Source organism: Dermacentor variabilis, chromosome 11 (genome assembly GCF_050947875.1).
Source record: "Dermacentor variabilis isolate Ectoservices chromosome 11, ASM5094787v1, whole genome shotgun sequence".
NCBI lineage: Eukaryota > Metazoa > Arthropoda > Arachnida > Ixodida > Ixodidae > Dermacentor > Dermacentor variabilis.
In genome coordinates, this window is record NC_134578.1 from 27,279,617 (window position 1) to 27,302,701 (window position 23,085).

Here is a 23,085-nt window from a genome sequence, read left to right on the forward strand (position 1 = left end):
CGCTGCGATGCAATTTTCGGGGGTCGGGCACCGGGCCTTCACGAAGTGCTTGCGAAAGCACGGAAGGAGGTCTGGTTCCACCTCACCCGGGAGCGGCACCGCTTGGGCGAGAAGAAGTTTCTCGAAGTGTGGGCTCGTCCTGCCGTGATTTTTGACGAGTCAGGTGGAAAGCTATCCATTAAGTTATGATGCATGCTCCAAAGGTCGCACGACTCGGCCGTGTGCGCCAGCCGATCTACGGGGTTTTGTTTGGCTCAGTGGAACCCAGAGCTGGAACCGGTGGTGGTGCACCCTCAAGTGGTCGCGCTGCTCCGCGGACGGCTTTGGTGGTCTCCATGGATGTATGCCTTGACCTCTTTTGCGTCAGGGCAGTCCGAGGGTCAGTCAGGCTTGTGCCCTGCAAGACCGACATGGCTGTTTGTGTGTTGAGTGCAGTCCCTCAGTTGGACTGCACCACAACAGCCCCCTTGTCCGGGAAGGACCGTTGGCCCGAACCAAGTCCCCCCACCCAGTCAGCCCGGGTTGTGGGGGAGTACCGGGGTCAATGTATCGAATGAAGCTGGGTTGATGAGTACATGAAAGCTCTGGGACGCGGCGCCTCTGGTTGCCAAGTCCTCTTCCCATCTGACAACGGTACCAGGGGAGACCAGGCGGGTCAGGCAGGCCGACGACGACGGGTATGACATCGTTTTGCTTGTAGATATTTTGTACAGTTTAAACTTAAGGTAAATACCAAGAGAATAAATCTAGTTGTTCAAATGCTGCTCTCGTCGTCGTACCTGCGGATTTGGACTTTCCCCTGCCAGAGCTCATCCCCATTCTTCTTCCGTCTCCCTGGTGAGTTGATGCGTCAGATATCTCACGGCTGCGTCACTTCGCTACAAAGTGGTGGAGTGTGTTGGGTACCGAAGTCCACGCTCTAATATCATGGGCCATGGCAACAAACCCGAAGAACCTAGCTCTAACAGCTCGACTATGACCAAACCCCCTACTGTCCTCGCTACCATGTCCACCCCTCCAGCGGAACCTTTCATCGGACCGCCAGTATTTAAAGGCACACCAGAAGAGTCAATATCCGAGTGGCTGCTTTGCGACGAATACGTAGCCTCCCTCAACAACTGGGATGAAGGGACGAAAGTAAAATTTTTATATTTGGCATTAGAGGGCAATGCAAAAAAGTGGCACACAACGCAAATTTTAACGGGTGCCCCTAATACATGGAAAGAGTGGACGACGCTCTTAAAAACGTCTTTCACAAGTCGCCACTCAGTTGAGATCGCATATTTGCGGCTCCAAAACCGAACGCAGCTGCCATCAGAATCTCCCGAAGATTATTATTATGACGTTGTGCAGCTGTGCGCCAGAGCCAATCCATCTATGATGGAAGAGGAGCGGATGCGGCACCTCATGCGCGGATTGCGTCCGGACGTGCTGGAAAAAATTCTTATTGCATACCCGGACAGCTGCTCTGCTTTCCTCGAAATTTTACGCCGAATTGATTGGGCAGCTTTTTTGATAGTGCGTGCGTCGCAACCAGAAGCGACCGGCACCTATTTCTCTGCCGGCCAGCAGTCGTGCTACCCATTCGCCTCGGCACCTGCCGCCGCAGTGACACCCGCTGGAGCAACAGTGCAGCCGCCTCCAACATGTCTCGCCACTTGCGCTGCGGAAGAGCGTCACTGCCCGCGAGAGGCCACCGACCGCGACAGGGACTTGAGGACGATCGCGGACTCTATAGCCTCATTATTTGACAGCCTGAAAGGTATCGAACAAGATGTACGTCGTCCTCCAGTGCCCTGGCCAGCTATAAATACCCATGACGACGACGAGCGACCACGCTGCCAGCTATGCGACCGCATCGGCCACGTTGCGCCCCAGTGCCGGCAATGGCTCCAGGAAAACGGACCCCAGTGGAAGGAGCAGCGCTCTAACTTTGAGCAAGGCAACTCCCGCACGCTTCCCCGACTGCCGCATGATTCCGCGCCAGCAAGCGACAAAAATCCCTTACCGTTGCTCGTGCTGGATCATGTGGACATCGGCGAAAAGCAAAGAGAGGATTCCTGGATGCAAGAAATAATACAGCACCTAGAGCAGCCGAGTGCGCCCGTTGTCAGAAAAACGAAAAGAACGGCACGGAGCTTTCGGCTGGTCGACGGTGTATTGTACAGAAGAGCGAAAGGCTTTCAAGAAGATCGCGCAGCACTCGTTGTCCCCAAGTGTTTGAGATCGGAGGTTCTGAGGCCCTGCCATGACGACATCACGGCAGGCCACCTCGGTGTCAAGCGCACAAGGGAGAAAATTCGCAGCCGCTATTTCTGGCCAAAGATGTTTTGCCACGTCACCAAGTATGTCCTCTCCTGCTCTGACTGCCAGAAAGAGCCACTCGCCCCCAGGAAGCCAGCCAGTATCGCCCCCTTTGTGACCTTCAAAAATGAGCCGCTACTTCAGGTAGGCCAAGGAACTCAACGCGGAACCCAGGACGCCAAGAAAGCGGCCCACCAAACGGACCCTGCTCAGATTCCAGCCGACCAAACCGGCAAAAAACGCGACGCTTCTAATGTTGCGCGATTAGAATGGTGCCACGTCAGACAGTGCTCCGCTGATGACGACGCAGACGGTGAATGTAACAACGAACGTCCAAAGAAAAAGAAAATGTGTTGTGCTCCTCGCGTCGTACACCAATGTAGTTCGCGTGGTGACCGGAAGCACGCCCCGTGTGATCGTGTGTGTGAGACGTCAACTAGTGTTCAAGGACGACAAGACAGGAACCCGGACGGGACTGAACTTTACTCCAACTGGAGTAAGTGGAGGACATTTCATAGGGAGGCTGAACCTCGAACCATCGCTCTGTACGACACGGACACTGATGTGTATTGCGGCGCAAGCGAATAATCTTCAGTGTTAATTTTCTTGTATAGCGCGCGCGAATGAACTTTGATGTTTCTTTTCTTGTCAATTTTGTTTTCCATTTTGTTAAAACGAGTTTTGTTTTATGTGATGTTCAATTTTACTTATGGATACTTCAGTTTTTTATATGAATCCCTAATGTGCGCGTTTAACATCTTGAGCCATGTTTTATTTTGTAGTAATGATTTGTAACGAGTGGGACACTCTTTTTCGTAGGGGGGAGGTGTCGCGAAGAGAGTGTACCGCGGCCCTCTTTGCTGTCTTTCGGGGAATTTTGTGGGGTCCTTGACGCGGGGCAAACCTTTGTGCACAAATGACCTCGACGGCGCCGCGGACAGTGCTGCCGCGCGGCCGCCGCGCCTGACGTCACACCTGCACATGTCGCGTCGTCTTCCCACGCTCGGCTGTCAAAAGCCGATTAGGTATGGTCAGAGCGCTTTTGTGCACGGAGTGTTGACGCGACCATTTCTTGACCCCTTGAACTCTGCCGCTTATTGGATGATGTTGGCTTGCCTGATTGGGCGGAGTAACGAAGTAGCCCATTGGTGGAGAAAAGTGTCTCTTGGATGCTGGGGAAACTTATTTAAGGAATAGTTTGGGGTAGTTTAGAGCGAGCAAGTAGACAGCAGCAGACGGCGCATCTTCACCAGGGGAGACCAGGCGGGTCAGGCAGGCCGACGACGACGGGTATGACATCGTTTTGCTTGTAGATATTTTGTACAGTTTAAACTTAAGGTAAATACCAAGAGAATAAATCTAGTAGTTCAAATGCTGCTCTCGTCGTCGTACTTGCGGATTTGGACTTTCCCCTGCCTGAGCTCATCCCCATTCTTCTTCCGTCTCCCTGGTGAGTTGATGCGTCAGATATCTCACGGCTGCGTCACTTCGCTACAATATTTCAGACGAATTTGTGAAAGTGCCAGATCGCCCGGCATCATTTGTTTTACTGGAGCCGTTTTCTAACCAAAATGATCCACACGAGGTAACATAGCTCATTTTCGGGCGTCGGAAACAAGTTTACGGGAGAGTTAGTTTGCGAGAGCCTGACGATACCCAGAGCAAAGGCGAGAAAATGGCTACCTTGGAGTGCAGTGGCTCCAAAAAAAAAAAAAGACGCTCTTGAAAGATTTCCGAAGCGTTTACACAAGCTGCGATTCCTTCCAGGAATATACAACCTCCTGAGCATCGGGGCCTACCTAGGAGCTTACCCACTGCACGACGTGAGTTCGCTAATTCTCCATCAACCAACATTCCGGATTCAGCGGCTTCCTACCACGAACGACGCGAAAATTTGTGGGAGTAGCAATTAAATGATGGACTCGGCACTGGTGCACAAAAGTCAGTGGCTCTGTTCTTAGCTGGAATTGCTAGAGACATAAAGTGACACGATTGCCAAACTCAATTTGTTCCTCATAATACTACCTCGTGCTCTTCCATTTAAATTAACAGGGTGAAGTAGAACTGCATAGCTCGCGTATTGCACAGAAAGTATAATAGGCGGGTTATTGCAATGAGAAAAGGTAAATCAAGGAAAGGGAAGCTCAATCCCTCGAAGGGGCTGATTATGTACGGTCCTTTTCACTTTTCTGTTGTGTTCTGCCTTGTGTCACTGTCTTGCAGGGCCCCAGGCTTATGTCATGGCCGATATGGGCCACTGGTTACTGTGTATGATAAGAAAAGAGTATTAAGTGGTTGAACAAAATACTTACATCATGAGGCCCCAAGAAGGCTTCCGGTTACGAGGTATTTCATCGGATCAGTGGTGCCAAATGGGAATTGTTGCAAGAGACCTCGGTCACCAGTGCGCATGATGGCAACGGTGAAGAAAATTATCATCGTGATGATGATGGTAGGATTATCAGCGCACGGTGACTCTCGCTTCGCATCCTCAATTGCGCCCACGTCCAGTTTCCTTTTGGCCAGATTCTTTCTTTCTTTCTTTCTTTCTTTCTTTCTTTCTTTCTTTCTTTCTTTCTTTCTTTCTTTCTTTCTTTCTTTACTGCATTCAGTATCTCATTTTGTGTTTCCATTTCATTAGGGGCCTTTCGGCAAAGGACGTTACAATAGGGCCACGGAGACCTACTCGGAGCGCAGGGTACGTTTCACATCAACTGAAGCCGGCTAAATAAGTTTGTCGCTAAATAATGCACACACACACACACACGCACGCACTCTCTAGCAATTTGGGAAACCAACATGTGCACGTTAAAGAACCCCAGGTGGTCTAAATTTCTGGAGTCCCCCACTACGGCGTGCCTCATAATCCGAAAGTGGTTTTGGCACGTAAAACTCCATAATTTTTAAACCAACATACTGCCGATAGGATCTTTCGCACCAAAGAAGAAACTATTGTACATTATCATCATAAGTTTAGCATGGGAGGGAGTAAATAAATACTTGACGAATGAACGAGTGACTAAGAGATTCAACACGTGAGCGAATACACATTTGTGTCACTGATTGACTGAGTAAGCTAAGTTGAACATGAGTTAGTGAACAAAAGGTTCGCGAGTGAGAGAGTGAGCGAGCGAGTGAGCAAATGGTTCAAGAAGTGATAAATGTGTTAATAGGTGACTAGTAAGTGAGCGAGCTAGTGATAATCGGTAAATGAGTTAACTGCAGTTTGGCGTGGGAGTCAATGAACCAGTAACTGAGGATAGAGTGAAAGCAAACTGGCGAACGCCACAATCAGTTTACCATTGGGCGAGCAGAGGAGCGAGGTACTGCGTGAGCGAAGAAGTGAGTGACCAAATGCGAGAGCTGGTAACTTTTATGGGGATGGAGAAAGCGATTGGAGCGAGTAGGGGAAGTATATAGCGAGCACGCGAGTAAATGCTGTAAATAGACACTTGGCCTTGTGGAATGCTGTGCGTGGTCTGTCACGTGCCACATCCTTTTATTTTTCAAAATTTATTTCCTTTTGAAGACCGCTTTCTAGCTCCCTATGACGCAGTTCCAATTTCTCGGGGTCGTGAGAGAAGGTTAATTGTGCTAACAGCACCACTTCGTTCCCGTCATGCGCAGGTGCTGTACGCGGAGTGGGGCAGAGCCCGTTGCTGGTACAAAGAGCAGCCTCTCTTTCTCATCCGGTGAGGGTTACTTTGCAATGAGGGCTAAACATTAATGCATAAAGGTTGTACTGGAGTGCTCACGCACATCGTGGGGAGTAGGGGATCGCAAGCTTAGAAGGAAAACCTTGGCGGCGACAAAAAAAAGCGATGCAAAGCAAACCCATGTGCGCGTGTTTTTCCTGATAAAGTGCAGAGTACGAATTTATTTTATTTCATTTTTTTTTCGAAACTCGTTGTATTATTTTATTCTTCTTATTTGCTTTATGCAGTGTAAGATGTGTTGGCCAAATACCCCATATCGGGTGGACACCTTATTTCAAGAAAAAGAAACAAACCAAGCAACTTGAGCTAGGAGCAAGCGAGTCTTTCAGATGTCCGGAAGCTCGAGGAAAGTTTATGAAAAAAACAAACGTCTTATCCTCCGTAAATTAACATCAGGCTTCCAAGGAAGACTGTAGGGCCGGGTTTCTCAAAAAGAAGGTTTCGCAATAAAAAAAAATATTATCCTTCTTGTACACGAATAGAACCCGGTACCGACGCGTTTCTGGTGTGCTCGCTCTACCACTAGAACTAAGCAGGAGGCTGGCAGATTGCAGGGACAGGGCGAATGTATTCACAACTAAAACCGCAAGAGCACTCAGTATCGCAAATCAGTTCTTTGGAAAGCAGCAAGGTAAAGTAGCACGAAGCTACAAAAAAAAATCCGGAAAAAATGAACAGCAAGGGTTTGCTAGGTTCTCGTGGAAGGAAATTTCCTTATGTGAAACTGTGGTTGTTGTTGGCCAGTACGCACAGCTAAAATAAAAGAGTTTTAGCAAGTGCAGCCACGTTGAATATGAGCTACAAAACGGTGCCCGTGTTCAAAATGGCTCGAACACTGCACGCTGGTGCCACGGTACGAATAATTTGATAATTAAACGCTGTTACAATTATGCGTATTGATTACATGAACTTTTCTTTCTTATGTGGATACCAACGGTGCATCTTTGGGACCCGTTTGTGCGCGGGCACCATGTTGCAGCTCGTGTTGCTCACGACTGTATGTACAACCTAAAGCAGTTCACTAGATACCGTAACACCGGATACCCGGGCGGCAGCAGCAGCGGCGACGATAGCGACAACTTCCAGCGGTTTGCTGAACTGCGAAGAGTCGGAAACGCCGTTTCCTGCTGTTCTAGTGTAATGAAAAAAGGGCCTACCGTATATTCATAGTACGTTGATGCCGACACCTTTGCGCCAGCAGCCTAAGATGCATCCAAACAGTCACGGCAATAGCTTCATGTGCTTTAGTTGAAATCAATATCGCAAGATGGGGGGGGGGGGGGGGGTATGACTAGTTTTGCGATTGTAGTCTATGTGTAATCCGCAAGTTCTCTTGCGCATATAGACAATGTCAAGCTGTGAGATTTCAATCCGCGAATGCGGAGATACTGCAAGACAAAAACTGAAAAGAAAGATGCTGCTCTCATCTACGTATTTCCTGACAGTGTGATAAAAAAAATTTCAGGACAGTTACTAAACTGACCAATGAATGAAGTTGTATCAATGCTGCCAAACAGCACTTGCAATGACTTATCGTGCACACAAAATTTCACTGTTGATCTTTCTTGAAGACTACTTTCCCACAAAAACTCACGGGTAAACAAACATTTTGGTCTGAGCAGGCGCTACTTCGGCGAGAAAGTTGGCCTCTACTTCGCCTGGGTCGGCTTCTACACCACCATGCTCATCTTGCCTTCTTTCGTCGGGATCTTCACGTCACTCTACGGGATCGCGTACATGCTCACCAATAAACCCACGTGCGTAGAAGGACCTGCGGCGGGATCGATGCAATCAGCGAGCACAATTTTGATTGACTAGAATTCACACGGCTGACTACACAAACAGCTCGATATCTTGAATAATCAAGGCAATACTGGCACGTGCATTGCTCGGCGAGCTTTGTGCCTTTGTGGCAAAAAATATCAATGTCGAGGAAAATTTTCTATTTCTCGATTGAGTGTGCAAAAAAAAAGAAAAGTGAAATGAAGTTGCGCTTTCGCCGATAATACGAAGTGGCGACGTGATAGCTCAAGCTACATTATACGCGGCAGGCGTTGCACTCATTCGTCTTACGTGAGTTGGAGTAATCATTTACTCTTGTGACCGGGCAATCTGCTTTCGAGAAAAAGCAAGCTTTCTTCAATGACGATTGTTTGTCCAATTAGTCTCCGCTGGGGGAGGGGGGGAGGAGGACGTGTCAGGTGTTCTAACCTGCCTAATATTGAACTGCCTGGCAAGGCTACCATAGGGTCGTTCTTCCCAAAGTTTGAAGGACTAATTACACTTTTCTTGCCCTATCACTCCGCCTATATGGACGCTGCTTCCACCATTGTCAAACAGCTTCCACGGCTCGGCTGCAAATTTAGACATCTTTATTTAGCACATATCCAGTCTGAAGACCAAGCAGGGGGGGACATGCTTACGCGCCTAACGCGTCACATGCACTTGTAGTTATTCTAAAAAAATATTGTAATGCTGGGCAGCGTTGAAAACAGTTAAACTGATTCATAAAAAATTAAGCTGGCTGACCGACGGTTACATAGCCTCTAACAGCTAGAGCAGTAACTGGAGATTCGAGAGATCGATAGTAAGATGTCCTGTTTTCTCAATCGCTTGTGTACCATCTAAAGCGCTTTACTCTCATGTCATCACACAGCGGTCGCTAGGCTGCTGCATTTGCACAGAAATCCTACGCCCTTCTTACAACAAAGAAATTATAAAAAGATTTCGTTTACGTGATGGTGTTCGTGGTAGCTCTTCTCTTTAAGATCCGACCCCCGCGACAGAGCACTGCGGTCAAGTTACATTTTAAAACGTCCTCAGTTCTAGCAGCAGAAATACAAGGACTTGTGGTGTGAGCAAATGCTTATGCATGATTCTGAAAAGAGTTTTGTGCTTTTACGCGAAATCACGAACAATACAGTCAGCTGTCTTCTCAAGCCTGCTGCAGGCGTACCGCGTTCGTGCTTGTAAAGCTATGCAGGAACCTCATAGACGATGACGGACAGTGCAAATAGCCAACACTAACATAAGTCATACGCTTACAGATACGGACACCTCTTTTGCCAAAAGTGTCGTGCCCACCGGCGTTCCTGCGAACTTCTTGTCTTGCAGGGAGGAGGCGTGTGACCCCAACACCTTCGGGAACTTCACGCTGTGCCCAAGCTGCATGAAGCATTGTCCCTACGACATGCTGAAGAACAAATGCACCATCACGAGGGTACGCTGCACGTGCGACTCCTCTCAGAAAGGCCGGGCACGACAGCCTTTCGCGCAGTTGAAGTACCTCACGAAATTCCGATGTCCCTCGAAATTATCTCTTTTGTCCCATCGACTTTCTTTTGACTACTAGTGACAGGATGAATTTACGGCATATATATATATATATATATATATATATATATATATATATATATATATATATATATATATATATATATATATATATATATATATATATATATATATATATATATAATGTGTGTGTGTGTGTGTGTGTGTGTGTGTGTGTGTGTGTTTGTGTGTGTGTGTATGCAGGCAGGCTTCAATGCGTCTGAACGAAGAGTAAACTGCAAAGCATGATCAGCTCTTTGTAACTGTACGTACGTCAGGGCTAATAGGCCTCATTTAAGACATTGTCAGGCTGACTTTCCAAAAATCTCTTTATGGACTCAAATATGGCTGCCACTACATTGTAAAAGTGACGAATTTCGTGCAACCTTTATTGGAATCTTAGTCGTATCACGATAGTGAAAACTGCATGTGTGATAGCGGTGCCAGGTCTCTACAGGAGATTGTAAGGTATTCCACGGAAGGGCGACGTTCATAACACTATTTTTGCCGCAGACGGCACAAGTATTCAAATCCAGAGCGTGAGGTCTACGCGATGAATATCAAGTTTCAGGTAGGCGTTGTTTAGAGAAACGTGCATTATAACAACATGAGATGAAATTTACACCCTTTTGTCAACTGAACAAATGCGTTTTGAATCTACGTTTGCAATATTGATGCCATCTTCGGCAAAGCATGCATTTCATTCTGACACTTTCATTGCAGAATTATGTATGAAACTGTGGCAGCGTTCCACGCTTTGGAGTTTTACTGAGTTGTCGACAGTGGAAGTTATCGTGATACATCTCAAGTTTTTGTTGAAATATTTGTGACATCCCAGTGAAAATTACCAACACCCTGTTTCACATATATCTACCATTTGGAGACGATTTCGTCTGAAAGAGCTTGAGTTAAGTGGGTTAGAGGAATTTGTTGGGACGACAAAGAACTTCCCACTGCTGAGGACTAGCTAGCAAACCTACAGAATCCTAACTGCACTTCCTCTCATCTTTTCTCCACACAGATTGTGTCAATATTTGACAACTCGGGCACAGTCGGATTCTCGGTATTTATGTCACTATGGGGTGAGTGCAAGTCGTGTTCCATCTTAACGTTTGCAAGTTGCGTTCCATGTCGGTTTCTGGCAACCGTCAAATTCACTGCCACAAGTCATGCCGCATACTGATTTGTAGAAATATTGCTTCTACAGGGCAGACTCCTCTAGTCTATGACAAGTATTGTTCCGATAACTATTGAGCATATGAACCGAACAACAGGCCCCACCTATTGAAATGAGCGATATGCCCCGTATCTCTCATATTTGATAATCCCATAAGAAATATGGAAACATATTCCCTTTTATGGGATTCGATATGTTTAATAAGAATATCCGATATTGTGGTTATGGGTCTTATGATTTTTCAGTTTTTCTTATAGGGCCGGTGGAGAATAATTTAGACGCAACACAATGCAAGTGCCATGTAATCACTCCATAATCAGGACAACAGCTTGCGCTGTTTTCGGTGCTGAGAGAAATAATGCTTGAACCACATTTCCACTGTGAAAAGGTTAAAAAAAATCGCCGTATCCCGACGTGAACTCTGCCTGCTGTGGTTGCAGATTTTCCAAGTATTCCCACATATACCGGCACATGTCATTGTTCGCTGCAATGGATACGACGTGTTTTCTTTTTTTTTTTCAATTGAGCGTGAGGTCGCGATTGCGACTTCAGGCTCCCATGGCCGCAATCAGATAGGTAGGGAATGCAAAAAAAAGAGGAAAAGCTCATATACCACGCATTGTAAGCACGTAAAAGAACATCTCGTGGTCAAAGCTATTGCGCAGATCTCTGAAGCGGCTTCTCCGGTGGTCTCTGTGTGGCTAGACGAATCCCCGTACCCGACGTGCAATTGGGTCCGTTCATTTCAAAGCACCGTCTTAGCCTTAGAATTCCAGAGTACGCCTCGCATGGCTCTACTGCAGGGTGACATTATCCTGACGATGCATTCGTGTGCTTTACGTGCTAAAGACGCCATCTCATTGTTAGGCATGTCGTAGCGGGGGAGTCCGGGTTAGTTTTTACCACCTGGGTTTCTTTAACGCGTTCCCAGATTTAAGTACGCGACTGGTTTTGCATTTCGGCCCCATGGAAGTGCGACCGCCGTGTACGGGATCGATCTCAAGACTTCGAGAGCTTACGAGAGCAGTGCCGTAGTCAGTAGTAGCCTTTGTACTCTTCCATCTACTCTTCCATCTTGCCAATGCTCTCGTGCTTTCAGCTACCATATTCATCGAGTTCTGGAAGCGCCAACAGGTCGTCCTCGCTTGGGAGTGGAATCTGAGCAACGTCGACACCCTCACGGTGAGCCTTCGAAGGAACGATACATAGCTATGACATCACAGGTTAACTGCCGCCCATGTAGCCACTTCCCTTCAATCCCGGTCACTCCAGTGGCAGTTGGATTATTTCGTACCGAGTCGTAAAATGCTCTTAACGCTTCACGTTCTCGTCGTCTTTTCTTACGAGGCACTTCTGTGTTATGGCTAAGTTACTTAAATATGAGCTTTCTTTAATTATGCATGTATTATGCAACCCATTATGTTTTTGTTTGTTTTCAATGTCTTTTACAGGCTGCCTATTTTATGGTGATCGTGCCGTAACTGATTCCTGTACATATCGATTATTTGTTTGCACTAAGTCCCCCCTGACAATTTTTTAGTTTGTTTCTTCTTGGTGCTCCGCAAGATCCGTTGGCTCCAATATGTGCTCAGTCATCATGAGCCTCTGTCACGGCACGGTGCATAGATTTTATTAAAAGCACGGACATGCCGATGGGAAGTTGCATTGGAAAACTGACAGCTTTGCAACTGTATATCTACAGCGCCTACTGTCAGCCGTCCACTGTAAGTGAGCAGTGTGCCTTTACGATGCACCTTACGCATCATTACCGTTCAATCACCCAAGGATCATTCGAGTGTCTGCTTAGGTGCTGTGCACAATACCTGTCGTTTAGCCAACACCCGTGAGTTGCGAGGGGAAGTGTGCAGAGGAACTTGCAATCTCCAATGGAGGGAGCGTTAGCTCGCAGGAATACTAGGCCACTTCGCAGAACGTTTTTGTCCATCAGGCACGCTTATTGTGCGCTGACGTCTGTGACTGCGGCTGTCTCTGATCAGAGAGGGGCTGTATTAGAAAAACAGCACTGACTATGCATTTGAGAGACGCGCGCTAGCCACCGCACTACCCCTACGTTTGCGGCGTTCTACTCGTAATTGGAAATGCACCCGCAACTTAACTGACTGGGATCGATACTTGAGCTGTTGTTTCGCGCCATTGTAACTTTCACAAATGCACTAATTTTGACTGTGGCGTATTTGTTGGTCAAAAATAAAAGTGCGGAGTAGTTTCGTTTGCAATAATCCTCCCAATATACTAAATGTATCGGCGTCTCTCGTTTTACTATAACTAAATAAAGAAGGCATGTACTTCATGTTCATCTTGAAGTGCTTGACTGGTATGGGAGTTGCCGTCACGTATTTATTAGTGTCAGTGTATATCTGCTGGTCATTCAAGTTTGCACATCTCGACAATGATATGGATTTGTGCTTACTCATTGTTCGTTCACTTTTGTTTTTCTGCTGTGCAGGAGGTTGTGAATCCGGAATACGAGGCCAAGGCGCGGGTTTATAAGCTTAACCCTGTCACCCTCGTAAGCAAACACTAATTTCTGTTTGTTTTAAACTTTTTTAGACAAACACAAGTGCTAGTTCAACCTCCCGAGAGACACACATAAAAAAAGCGGTGCACCCGGAAACATCTTGAAAAACTTTTCATTTAAGAATAGTATCCCAAAGCAAAAGCAAATTCACTGCTTCCTCAAATATCCTGGTCCGATACTCCAAGGAACTGTTTCGTACATGGACACAGTAGTGATGCCTTACAAGTTGGTTAGGATTTTTGTTCTCTTGTTCGCTTATTTTTCATTTGTTCTTCGCACTTAGTTACATTTCAAAGAAGGTAGAACCGATAATCCACATCGGTGCCACATAAAACAATATACCGCTACTTGAAAGCTTGATTGCGAATCGCCATAAATGTCCGGAGAATCAATATTGATGAAAATATTGGTTCAGAGGGATGTCGAACTAAGAAAATTGGTAACTTAAATTCTCAGGGACACCAAATAAGGTCAATATAACATGTGAAGGAGGTACTTCGGTCACACCACGCGAAAGTACCCTCCGCACTTGCGCGGACGCTCGTGAGTATACATTCATGCAAAACGTGAGCCCTTCTGATAACTGATAGAATTAACCTCCCGTTGCTAAGGAATAGCCATAATTTACTGACTCAGTGCAGTCGTACGTAAACCTAGAAAAAGTTCCTTTGTGTACTAAACGTATTCTCATCCAAGATAATATTTCTTTCCGGAGTTTTAGATAAACTGTTCCGTCAAAAAGCTTTCGACTTCGCTGTTTTTCGCTACAATGTTGAATTTAACCGGACGTTCTCTTGCAGAGGTACGAGCCCCACGTGCCATTTTGGGAGAGGATCGGTCGGGTCGCCGCTGCCAATATTATTCTCCTGTTCATGGTGCGTCATTGCATTCTCCGCTTTCAGCTATTCAGCTATACTAAACGATAGCAGGCGATCCCCGAGCGCACGACTAAACTGCATACTCGAGATTCCGAAGTTTAGTGCCTGCACCCTGAAGTGCTGATGTTGTAGTTCGTGACTCCAACCATTCGTCGCTCTGCTCTGCCTTGTAATTATAGTGTCCGTCTCATCAACCAAACCATCTTAAGAGGCTTCATTACGGATGTCAGGCTCAAGGTATTGCATTTAAAACAGCGGTATTCACAGAGACAGTCTCTCATTAACGTTTAGGAGAGAGGGACGGGGGAGCTTTACAATCGCGCGACTCGCGTACACGCATGCGCGAACGTGGCGTCACAAAAACTGGACGGCTCGCGTGTGCTTTCTCGACGCAGCTCGTGCTGGTGCTGTGCACGGTGATGGGCGTGATCGGCTACCGCATCATCATGGTGACCTTACTGTCGAGCAAGTTCTCCCGGCTCGTGGCTCACGTCGGCACCACCGCGAGTGCGTCCATGATCAACCTGGGGGTCATTCTGGGCATGAACAGGGTGCGTGGGACTCTGCGCATGAAACAGCACGAAACCTAACCTAACCGAAGCTAACCTAACCGAACCGAACCTATTTAGTAAAGCAATGAAGGGGGCTAGTTCGTGAACGTTCAGCGAGTTCTGAGCGCAATATAACCATGAACCGAACCTAACCTAACCTAAAAAGTTTCCTGCTCAAATTCATTGGCGAGAACTGTGGCTGTGGCGATTGCTTTTCCACGTGGAAATGACGACGTTATTTATTAGCCTACGCACATCCATGCACTGGTCATCAATCTCTTGCTGGCTCGAACCGTCGTGAGTGCAGCTGCTGTGGACACATGTGCTAAATATACATCTAGTAATTGTTTAAAATGTGATCTGAGCAGCGTAGCTGACCAGGTACATCAACACCGTGTTCATAAGGGGCCGCTATTCTCGATTTAGCAATAGCGTTGATCTGCATACAACAAGTCAAACAAGCATTGTTCTTCAGAAGGGTGTGCGTTGCAGTGAGTTGGCACATCGTTAAAAAGTGAAAATTTCGCTAAACGGAATAGAAAAAGAGAACAGGACTTACGAGAGCTAACTTGCAACTAAAGGTTTAATCAAAGGCCTCTACCCACGAGCAACGATGACAATTTTCTCCGTTCTAGAAACTAGAGGGAGCCTCGAACCAAAAGGGAAATAAATAAATGCGCTTGACAGGCGTTCAGCCCCTCTTTACATGACAGTTGTAATTGACATAAACGCAATCGACGGGTTGCCTATACACAAAACACGAGATGTGACAGACGGTTTAGAACAATGTAATCACACAGGTATTTGATCGCATATATGCACTACACAATAAAACAGAAATGGAGACAATGCATTATATACAGAAAGTTACACACGAAGGAGTAAATCGCGCAGCCAGATTGGAACAAACATGTTTGCTTCGTCAACTTGCGGTCCCGAAGCGAAAGGCGCACGACTCGCGGGTCGGCGACGGTGTCGCAGATTTGCTTGGCCGGCGACCTCCTGTAGGCTAGCGAGGTACCGCTGCCGAATCGCTTCGGCAAGGGTGCGAGCGATTTGGTCCGGCTACGTAGTGTCTCGGGCAGCCAGCTGAGTTGCAACACACTCACCTTCAGGAATGCGAGCGGCAGAGTTGCCAGCGTGCGCCCCGAAAGTGCGAAGGCGTTCTGAATCACGTTGGCGAGTCTCTGGCCGGACCGGAGTGAGATTCGCTCGTGGCCGCCGTTGGCTTTCTGCGCCGCTTTATGCGCACTCCCGCGCTCTTTACTCGCTCGTGCAGTGTCCCGCTGTTTCCGTTTTTTTTTAATTCTAAAGATGAACCAACCAGCCCCTTTGAACACACTTGAATTAGTGAAGACAAGGCGCAGAAGACCAGGACTCAAGAAGAACACAAACGACAGGATCGGCGCCGATCCTGTGGTTTGTGTTCTCCTTGAGTCCTGGTCTTCTGCGCATTGCCTTTACTAATTCACGCATGAACCAACTAGCCCAAGCAAGAGTTTTACTTGAACACACTATTGGCCCAGCAGTTTTCTAAGTTGGTGCCATCGCAAGCGAAGCAGTATGCGGCGTGTAAGCACTGCCGGTTTAGTAAAACTGTAGTACAGTCGGTTTAGTAAAACTGTGGGAGAGTGCCGAATCATTTGGTATTCATAATTAGTGCATAAGATACATATTAATCCTATGCGTAAACTCATACTTGTGTAAGTCTGCGAAACGAGCCAATTGAAAGGGCTAGCTTACGTAAATGTGTTAGTTGTTGGTAAGTAGTATGTGTCACATATGTAACAGGTATTATTTCCGTGCTATTAAAGTCCCCAGTAAAGGTCTTATTCAACAATATAAGTACATTGCGGATCTTACATTGACATGTTGGCTCTAAAAAAAACTATTGGCGTTTCTTTTTATCTTATCTGCCGCTTCAGGAAAGTGAGAGTTGTGCATCAAATTAACAAAAAAAGATAACATATTTTAGCGAGTTCAATACCACGCATTCCTTGTTATTTGTGGTAATACCTGTTATCTCTTGGCAGCGCGTGCGGTTTAGTAATTCATTTACTTATCTCCGTATCGCGTCAGTTTGAGCAGCACGCCACATGCGCAAGAGTCACCCGTAACCACTAACAAGGTGTATAAAAGTTTCAGTGCCTATGGTGCTAAAGTGCGACGGTCAACGCGGCATTGAAATGACGTAAAATAAGCGGGGCAAGGATATTTTGCGAGAGAACGACGGAGTCGTTCTGGCTGGCTTTGCGCATGCGCTACAGTACACCGAGGTAGAGGGATTTAAATAAACTTTCAGTTGTCAGTTGGCGCCCGTTTGTTCTTTTATCTCAGTTCCGCGTGTCAAGTTGGATATTTCAACTTTTAAATTGTACATCAGCACAACGCTCATTTATTTAAACAATGAAAGAAACACACACGAACGCACACGCAAACGTCGAGGACACTGAGCAAAGCCTAACTCAATTGTGACCGGACAACAGCGAGCAGTTGCTTCTTTGGCACACGAAATTTTGATGAGACCCCACAAGAAATCACTTCTTCCTTTCCAGGTTTACGGCTGGGTCGCCACTCGTCTGACAGATTTGGGTGAGTCCGCAGGGCTGGTTGTCGCTATTCTGAGTGACCCCGCTAGTGTGCGCACAGTGGCAACGTTGAAAGTTCGTGCAAAGGCAGCCACGGAACTTAATTAGCACGCTTCTTTTGATGGATTGCTCATAAGACTATCAAGGGCCAGATAATGTGTTGAGCGGCTGAGTATAACACGATACTCAACAGTGAGCACAGTCTAGCGTTACGCACGCTGATATAATTGAGGTCCTTCCAAAGCTCACATGTTTCTGAGGCATTGACGGCCCCTTCCTGGTGACGTAAGAAGCTGTTTCGTTATTTCTAGTTTGCATCGTTATAGATCGCTTCTCTATTATGATTGCCTGGCAGTTATACAATGTCTACATGCCTACAATACCTGATACTCAGAGCAGGGTGTCTTTGTCTTTAGCAAGTTTTCATATAGTAGTAGTATAAGGTAATCATTCGCCGAAAAGTTGCGGGACTTGTAGATTTTGTAGGCTAACCAGCCTCCTTTCTTCTCCACTCTCTTAGGCCATTTGTTTCTTCTTACTTTCCAGAACGGCCTCGGACACAGCGCGATTACGAGTACAGCTTCGCATTCAAGATGTTCCTCTTCACGTTCCTCAACAACTACTCGTCCCTCATATACATCGCCTTCTTCAAAGGAAGGTCAGAGAACGTCGACACCGCCGTCTCATTGTAATTCAGCAATACCCCGTAGAATATATATATATATATATATATATATATATATATATATATATATATATATATATATATATATATATATATTCTACGGGGTATTGCTGAATTATATATATATATATATATATATATATATATATATATATATATATATATATATACACACCCTAGTGGTTCGCGGCAGACATCAGCGGACCTCACCGAATACTGTGGCTCTGAACTTAATTTACTGCCTGCTCGCACTGGAGGACCCCCTAATAATCTAAAGAATGACTTCACGTTGAATTCGTGTCCTAGAATACTGCCTCTTCGGAATTCCCATAAATTCGCGCACAGAAGCCATCGCTCTAGAGCTTGCGTGCGGAGAAAAAGCCCGCACGAATTCATCATAATCATCATTATCATCATCACCAGCATCATCAGACTCGTCCTCTGCATGACGAAGTCTATCTCCAATTCTCCAATCTCCAAGCTGTCTCCAATTACCCCTGTCTCGAGCCACGCGACACAATCCTTTGTCTGCATATTTGCGAATTTCTTCGCACCACCTATGTTAATCTGCGTTCATGAACTGCGCTTCCCTTCCCCTGCAACCATTCTGGAAGTTAATCGGACGATCGGTTATCCGCGGCAGTGTTTAGATCACCTGCCCAGCTCAGTTCCTTCCTCCGAATCTCAATGAGAATGTGGGCGACCCCGTTTGCTCTCTCATCTACACCGCTGTCTTCCTCAGCTACGCATATCATTTTTCTCTTTTAGCGGCTCTTGCACGCTTCTTAGCTTCTTATCAAGCTCCTTGGTTGTGGCATGAGTTAACAAGCAAGGAAGCTTCAAAATATCACAATGATTAGCGTACCTGTCGAGAACTTAAGGGCACATGGCGTCAGGTCACGAGAAATCGTAGCGCTACGGCGAGGTTGGAGATGAGGACGAGGAAGTTGCCATGTGACAACTATTGGGCGGTGATGTCATAGGTGACGTAATATAAAGAACGGACGCAGCGAGCTAATTTTGGAATTGCCCAGACAATATTAAATTTTCGTTTCTAAGTACGACCCTGAAGGATGTGGATACGCAAATCTTGAACCTGCGAGAATTGGTTTTTCCAGCAAGCTACACTTATTAATGTTGCACGGAAACTTGCTGCATTTTGCAGCTCTTACGAATTGTCTCTACAACGCGCACATGCATATTGCATCGCACGACCGTAAAATTTCGCCTCAACTTTGTAAACTGTTCTTTGTACGCTCGACGTTTCAGGTTCTCAGGCGATCCGGGACGTGAGGCGCATTGGGGAGACTACACTCTCGATAAGGTTAGTACTTCTTCACGTCGCTTAGCGTCTAACTTACTTTGGTACACCTTGTACGAGGTAGGAGGCTATAGGATCTTGTTAAAATTTGTTTTTCTTTAATATACGCTACATCACATCGCATCACTAGGTAATGAGACTAGCAGCAGTTAAAAAGAAAGAAGAAGCTGGCCCCTTGACTTTTCACCCGTATGATCGCTGTCTTTCACCGATGTATGCGCTCACTGGGCTGAACTTGTCACTTTCCGTACTTAGTGACGTGGAATCATTAAAATGTTTGCACAGCATAATTAACAAGTCCTATCATACTTCGAACAGAGCTTGCTTATGTTTATGTTTCGCGAAGGCCCCTTCGACGTGTAACTTCCAGGAGCTTAATCTTATCCCTTTTTATGCCCGTACAGATACTTCAAGAACGCATTCTTCGCCTCCACTATAGAGCTATGGAATTCCTTACCTGGCTGCTTTCTTTCGCTGCCGATAAGCGAATTCGAAAGGGCTCTTTTTTGAAAACTAGTTTGTGTAACTGCTTAGATTGCGCTTAGTGTAAGCTTTATGTAAGTGTATTTCACTGTTTCTCTGCTTTTAGTACGGAAGAAAAAGTTTATTTTTTTCCAGTGCTTTAACTGTCGTGCTAATATTTAGAGTTGGTACTGTTGTAATAATCATTGTATAATTCCTTTTATTTTTGGTTCACCACCGTATTAACCAACTCCTGCAATATCCCTCCTACTGGGCCGTACAAGGTATAAATAAATAAATAAATAAATAAATAAATAAATAAATAAATAAATAAATAAATAAATAAATAATGTAGATGGTGAAGTGGTGAGGTCATGTAAAATGATGCCACCCTAATCTACAAGAACAACCACAACACCCAAAGTCAGTAAGACGATCTCTATATCTGCCGCCATTATCATCCTTCTTAAGATTCTCATGGTTATTGTCACCATTACGTTTGAATCTTGCGCAGTCAACAAACGCCTCTTCCTGCAATCTCCACTTACCACTGTCTCGAGTCGTTCGAAATCATCCTATGTGCGTATAGGACGGTACAGCGTGGCATGGGGACATAAACAAGAATATGGGATCACTGTGCTCGGAGGTATCGTGGAAACAAGCGCATGTGCCTTAGGAACAGGCACTACTAGCTCTTCCCAGGAGAACTTCTGCATTCGCCGAGGTGGCCTTTTACATTTCAGAGTGACCTTTTCGTGGTAATTGCGACAAGAACTTTTTACACATCAGATGCAAGTCATACTGACAAAAAACTAAGGATGACATGTACAGATGCTGTGGTCGGCTGGCCAAAGCAAACACCACATGAAAAAAAAAAAGAAACACACACACACACACACGTTGATTTGTAATGTACTGTGGTGCTCTGGTTGTTTACTGAAGTATGCCTTAACGACATCGCTACCACGTTCCTGCTTTTCACGCTTCAGTAGCGTGTCTTTCTCGGTAAATTTATTTTTCAACTTTGTCATATTGCCATGCTTGTTCATATGTATTCTTTAGAGGTCCCGAAGCGAAGCCACTGAATGGTGGTTCCACTATGTATGGTTTGACACTTACGGAACAAACCTCGCAAAGCTTTGTTTGTCTTGGTTCAGAGCCTTGTAAAAGCTACTTTATAGATATATGCGTTAGTTATTCGTATTGCTGATGACTTCCGTATTATTTCGTGGTCTGACCGATACCCGACTTATCGGTCCACGCCACAGTGCGAAGGCGGTTGCCTATACGAAGTCTTCGTCCAGCTCGCTACCGTCATGTTGGGCCAGCAAGCAATTAGGACCGGGAACAGCATTGTGTTACCGTAAGTTCTACCACTTACGCTTTTCGTCATTCGTATCTTCTGCCTAATATGTTCCGTTCCTAAATATAAAGCAGCAACAAAGGAACAGATATCTTCGCTTTTAAATGCTATAGAATTTTTTGTAAGTATCACTACCAAGTTTTCCTAATCGGACCTGCATATCTGGCCTTAAAGCTTTGTCAGTGTAAAGTAAGAGCAGAGAATTCGGACACAAATCGAGAAGTTTACGTCTCTGATACAGGCGTTCCGCGGCTTCTTCACAACCACATCCTATTACCTAAAAAAAAAAAAAAAACATCATGACTTCACTTTCGTATCGAAAGGGTCGAAATGTGCTCTATATTGTTGCTGTCTCTGCCTTGAAATCATACGGGATACTACTGACCCATGAATACAGCGTGGGTTACACGCAGCGCGGAGGCGCTTTTACGCTTCTCAGCGCGTGAAATACACTTCAAATACGCTCCATGTGGTTATCACCAAAGAGGGAATTGTTAGCGGTACCGCTACTAACAATATTGAGGAAACGACCGTCAAATAGAGCAAGGCTCGTCTTTACTCGCGTTACAGACATAGCAGGGAACGTTGCAAGTGCCAGAGACACTTCTCACGGCTTGCATTCACGACCAAAATGGTATGGCGCCTCACATGAGAGAAATGTGTATGTGTGATTTAATTTGTTGTAACAGTAAATGTCATGTATTTAAATTGCAAGGAATCACGTAATTATTAAATCCAAGGTGTCGCACATCTGAACCTATATACCACCGATTGAGCGGAGTGACATGTCTCCTAGCGGCCACAGCGCATCGCTAACGTTCGCCATTAACACATAGCACGTCGCATGCTGGAAGCATAGAGAATCATGATTATTTCCAATCGGATATGCCTTAACAGGCTCACTGGCTATAATCCTTACTTCGCAATAATCACTGTCACGTAATGAGTTAGAGCTTAATAAATTAGCGACACTTGGCAATACGATCACGCAATTCTATTTATTGTGGTAGTCGTACACGTAACTTCGAGAAAACGTGTTTGGGAATTTGAATTGCGCTATCGGCTTCAAGCAATCGGCAAAATTTTCTACTTGAAGAACCACCCGGTGTAAGGACATCGGGAAGTCCTGGACACTCAATGACAATAACTTCACCCGTCCCACACGTGTACGAGCTTTCAGCAATGATTGCGACTCAGTGCAAACTTTCAAACCCGGCGTCTGACCCAGCATCGTGAAGGCGTGGTGGCGGCAGCGTCGTAGGCGACTCGGCAAGGAAGTCGCCGAGCAGAAATCCAAGCTCGCGCGCTGGGAGGAAGACTACAACCTCGAGGAGTGCCCCAAGCTCGCACCTTTCGACGAGTACCTGCAAATGAGTGAGTGCAGCGCGATTGAGAGGGCAGTGGAGTGGTAATACATGAACTACGTAATTTGCTTACGGACGTATTTGAGCACTGATCACCCAAGATACTTGACGTGAGTGATTAGTGCACACTAATAAGCGGACCGTGATTTGCTTACGTTCGACGTGGCGCGAGAGATGATGGGCTAAATCGGCACAATTTCTTGCATAAAAGCATCTTATTATCCAAAATAGGTAATTGTCGCGGGTTTAACGGTCAGCAACAACAAACGATGCCACGGGATACGCCGTATTCAGGGTCAAGGGATTCATTTCAGCCGGGTCGAGGCCTTTAGCGTGTGCCTACTTATAAACCCACCAGCTGTATTTGCATTTCGCACTATACAATCCAAATGTGGCCGTCAATACGCGATTCGAACCTGCGACCCCGTGCTCTGCAATCAGCAGCAGAACAGAACGCCACTGCCATGAATGAACCACCGTGGTGGTTTAGACATAGGCATATAAGCACGGACACCGATTTCACGGCGAACAAATCAAACTATACTCGTAACTGTGCAGGAGGAAAACTTAAGCGTGCAAGGCTATAAAATTACACGCTAGAAAAAGTCGTCCTACGCATAGAGCAGCTTGTAACATAACACAGGTAACATAACCGAGCGTTTAGCTTTCCTTCATGCTCCCAAACCTTTCGTCACATAGGTCAAACCTTCGGCGGGGGACTTTCAGGCAAACATCACTTACAGCTCATATATAGATATGCACTGTAAGTGATGTTTGCAATGGAATACCAACTAGCCCGTACCC

The 23,085-nt window shown here is 46.0% G+C and overlaps 1 protein-coding gene across 1 annotated transcript in view; it reads left to right on the top strand.

Annotated features, from left to right (window-relative positions):
• Nucleotides 1–23,085, top strand: part of LOC142564503 (anoctamin-4-like) — a 68,391-nt gene that overhangs the window by 38,348 nt on the left and 6,958 nt on the right. The window contains exons 12-26 of the mRNA XM_075675522.1: nt 4,072–4,127; nt 4,946–5,002; nt 5,932–5,996; nt 7,643–7,777; nt 9,135–9,240; nt 10,375–10,435; nt 11,630–11,712; nt 12,998–13,060; nt 13,870–13,944; nt 14,343–14,498; nt 17,054–17,090; nt 17,633–17,744; nt 19,041–19,095; nt 20,823–20,917; nt 22,146–22,291. Of these exons, the coding sequence (XP_075531637.1) occupies nt 4,072–4,127; nt 4,946–5,002; nt 5,932–5,996; nt 7,643–7,777; nt 9,135–9,240; nt 10,375–10,435; nt 11,630–11,712; nt 12,998–13,060; nt 13,870–13,944; nt 14,343–14,498; nt 17,054–17,090; nt 17,633–17,744; nt 19,041–19,095; nt 20,823–20,917; nt 22,146–22,291 (1,302 nt within the window). The remainder of the gene's footprint in view (nt 1–4,071; nt 4,128–4,945; nt 5,003–5,931; nt 5,997–7,642; nt 7,778–9,134; nt 9,241–10,374; nt 10,436–11,629; nt 11,713–12,997; nt 13,061–13,869; nt 13,945–14,342; nt 14,499–17,053; nt 17,091–17,632; nt 17,745–19,040; nt 19,096–20,822; nt 20,918–22,145; nt 22,292–23,085) is intronic.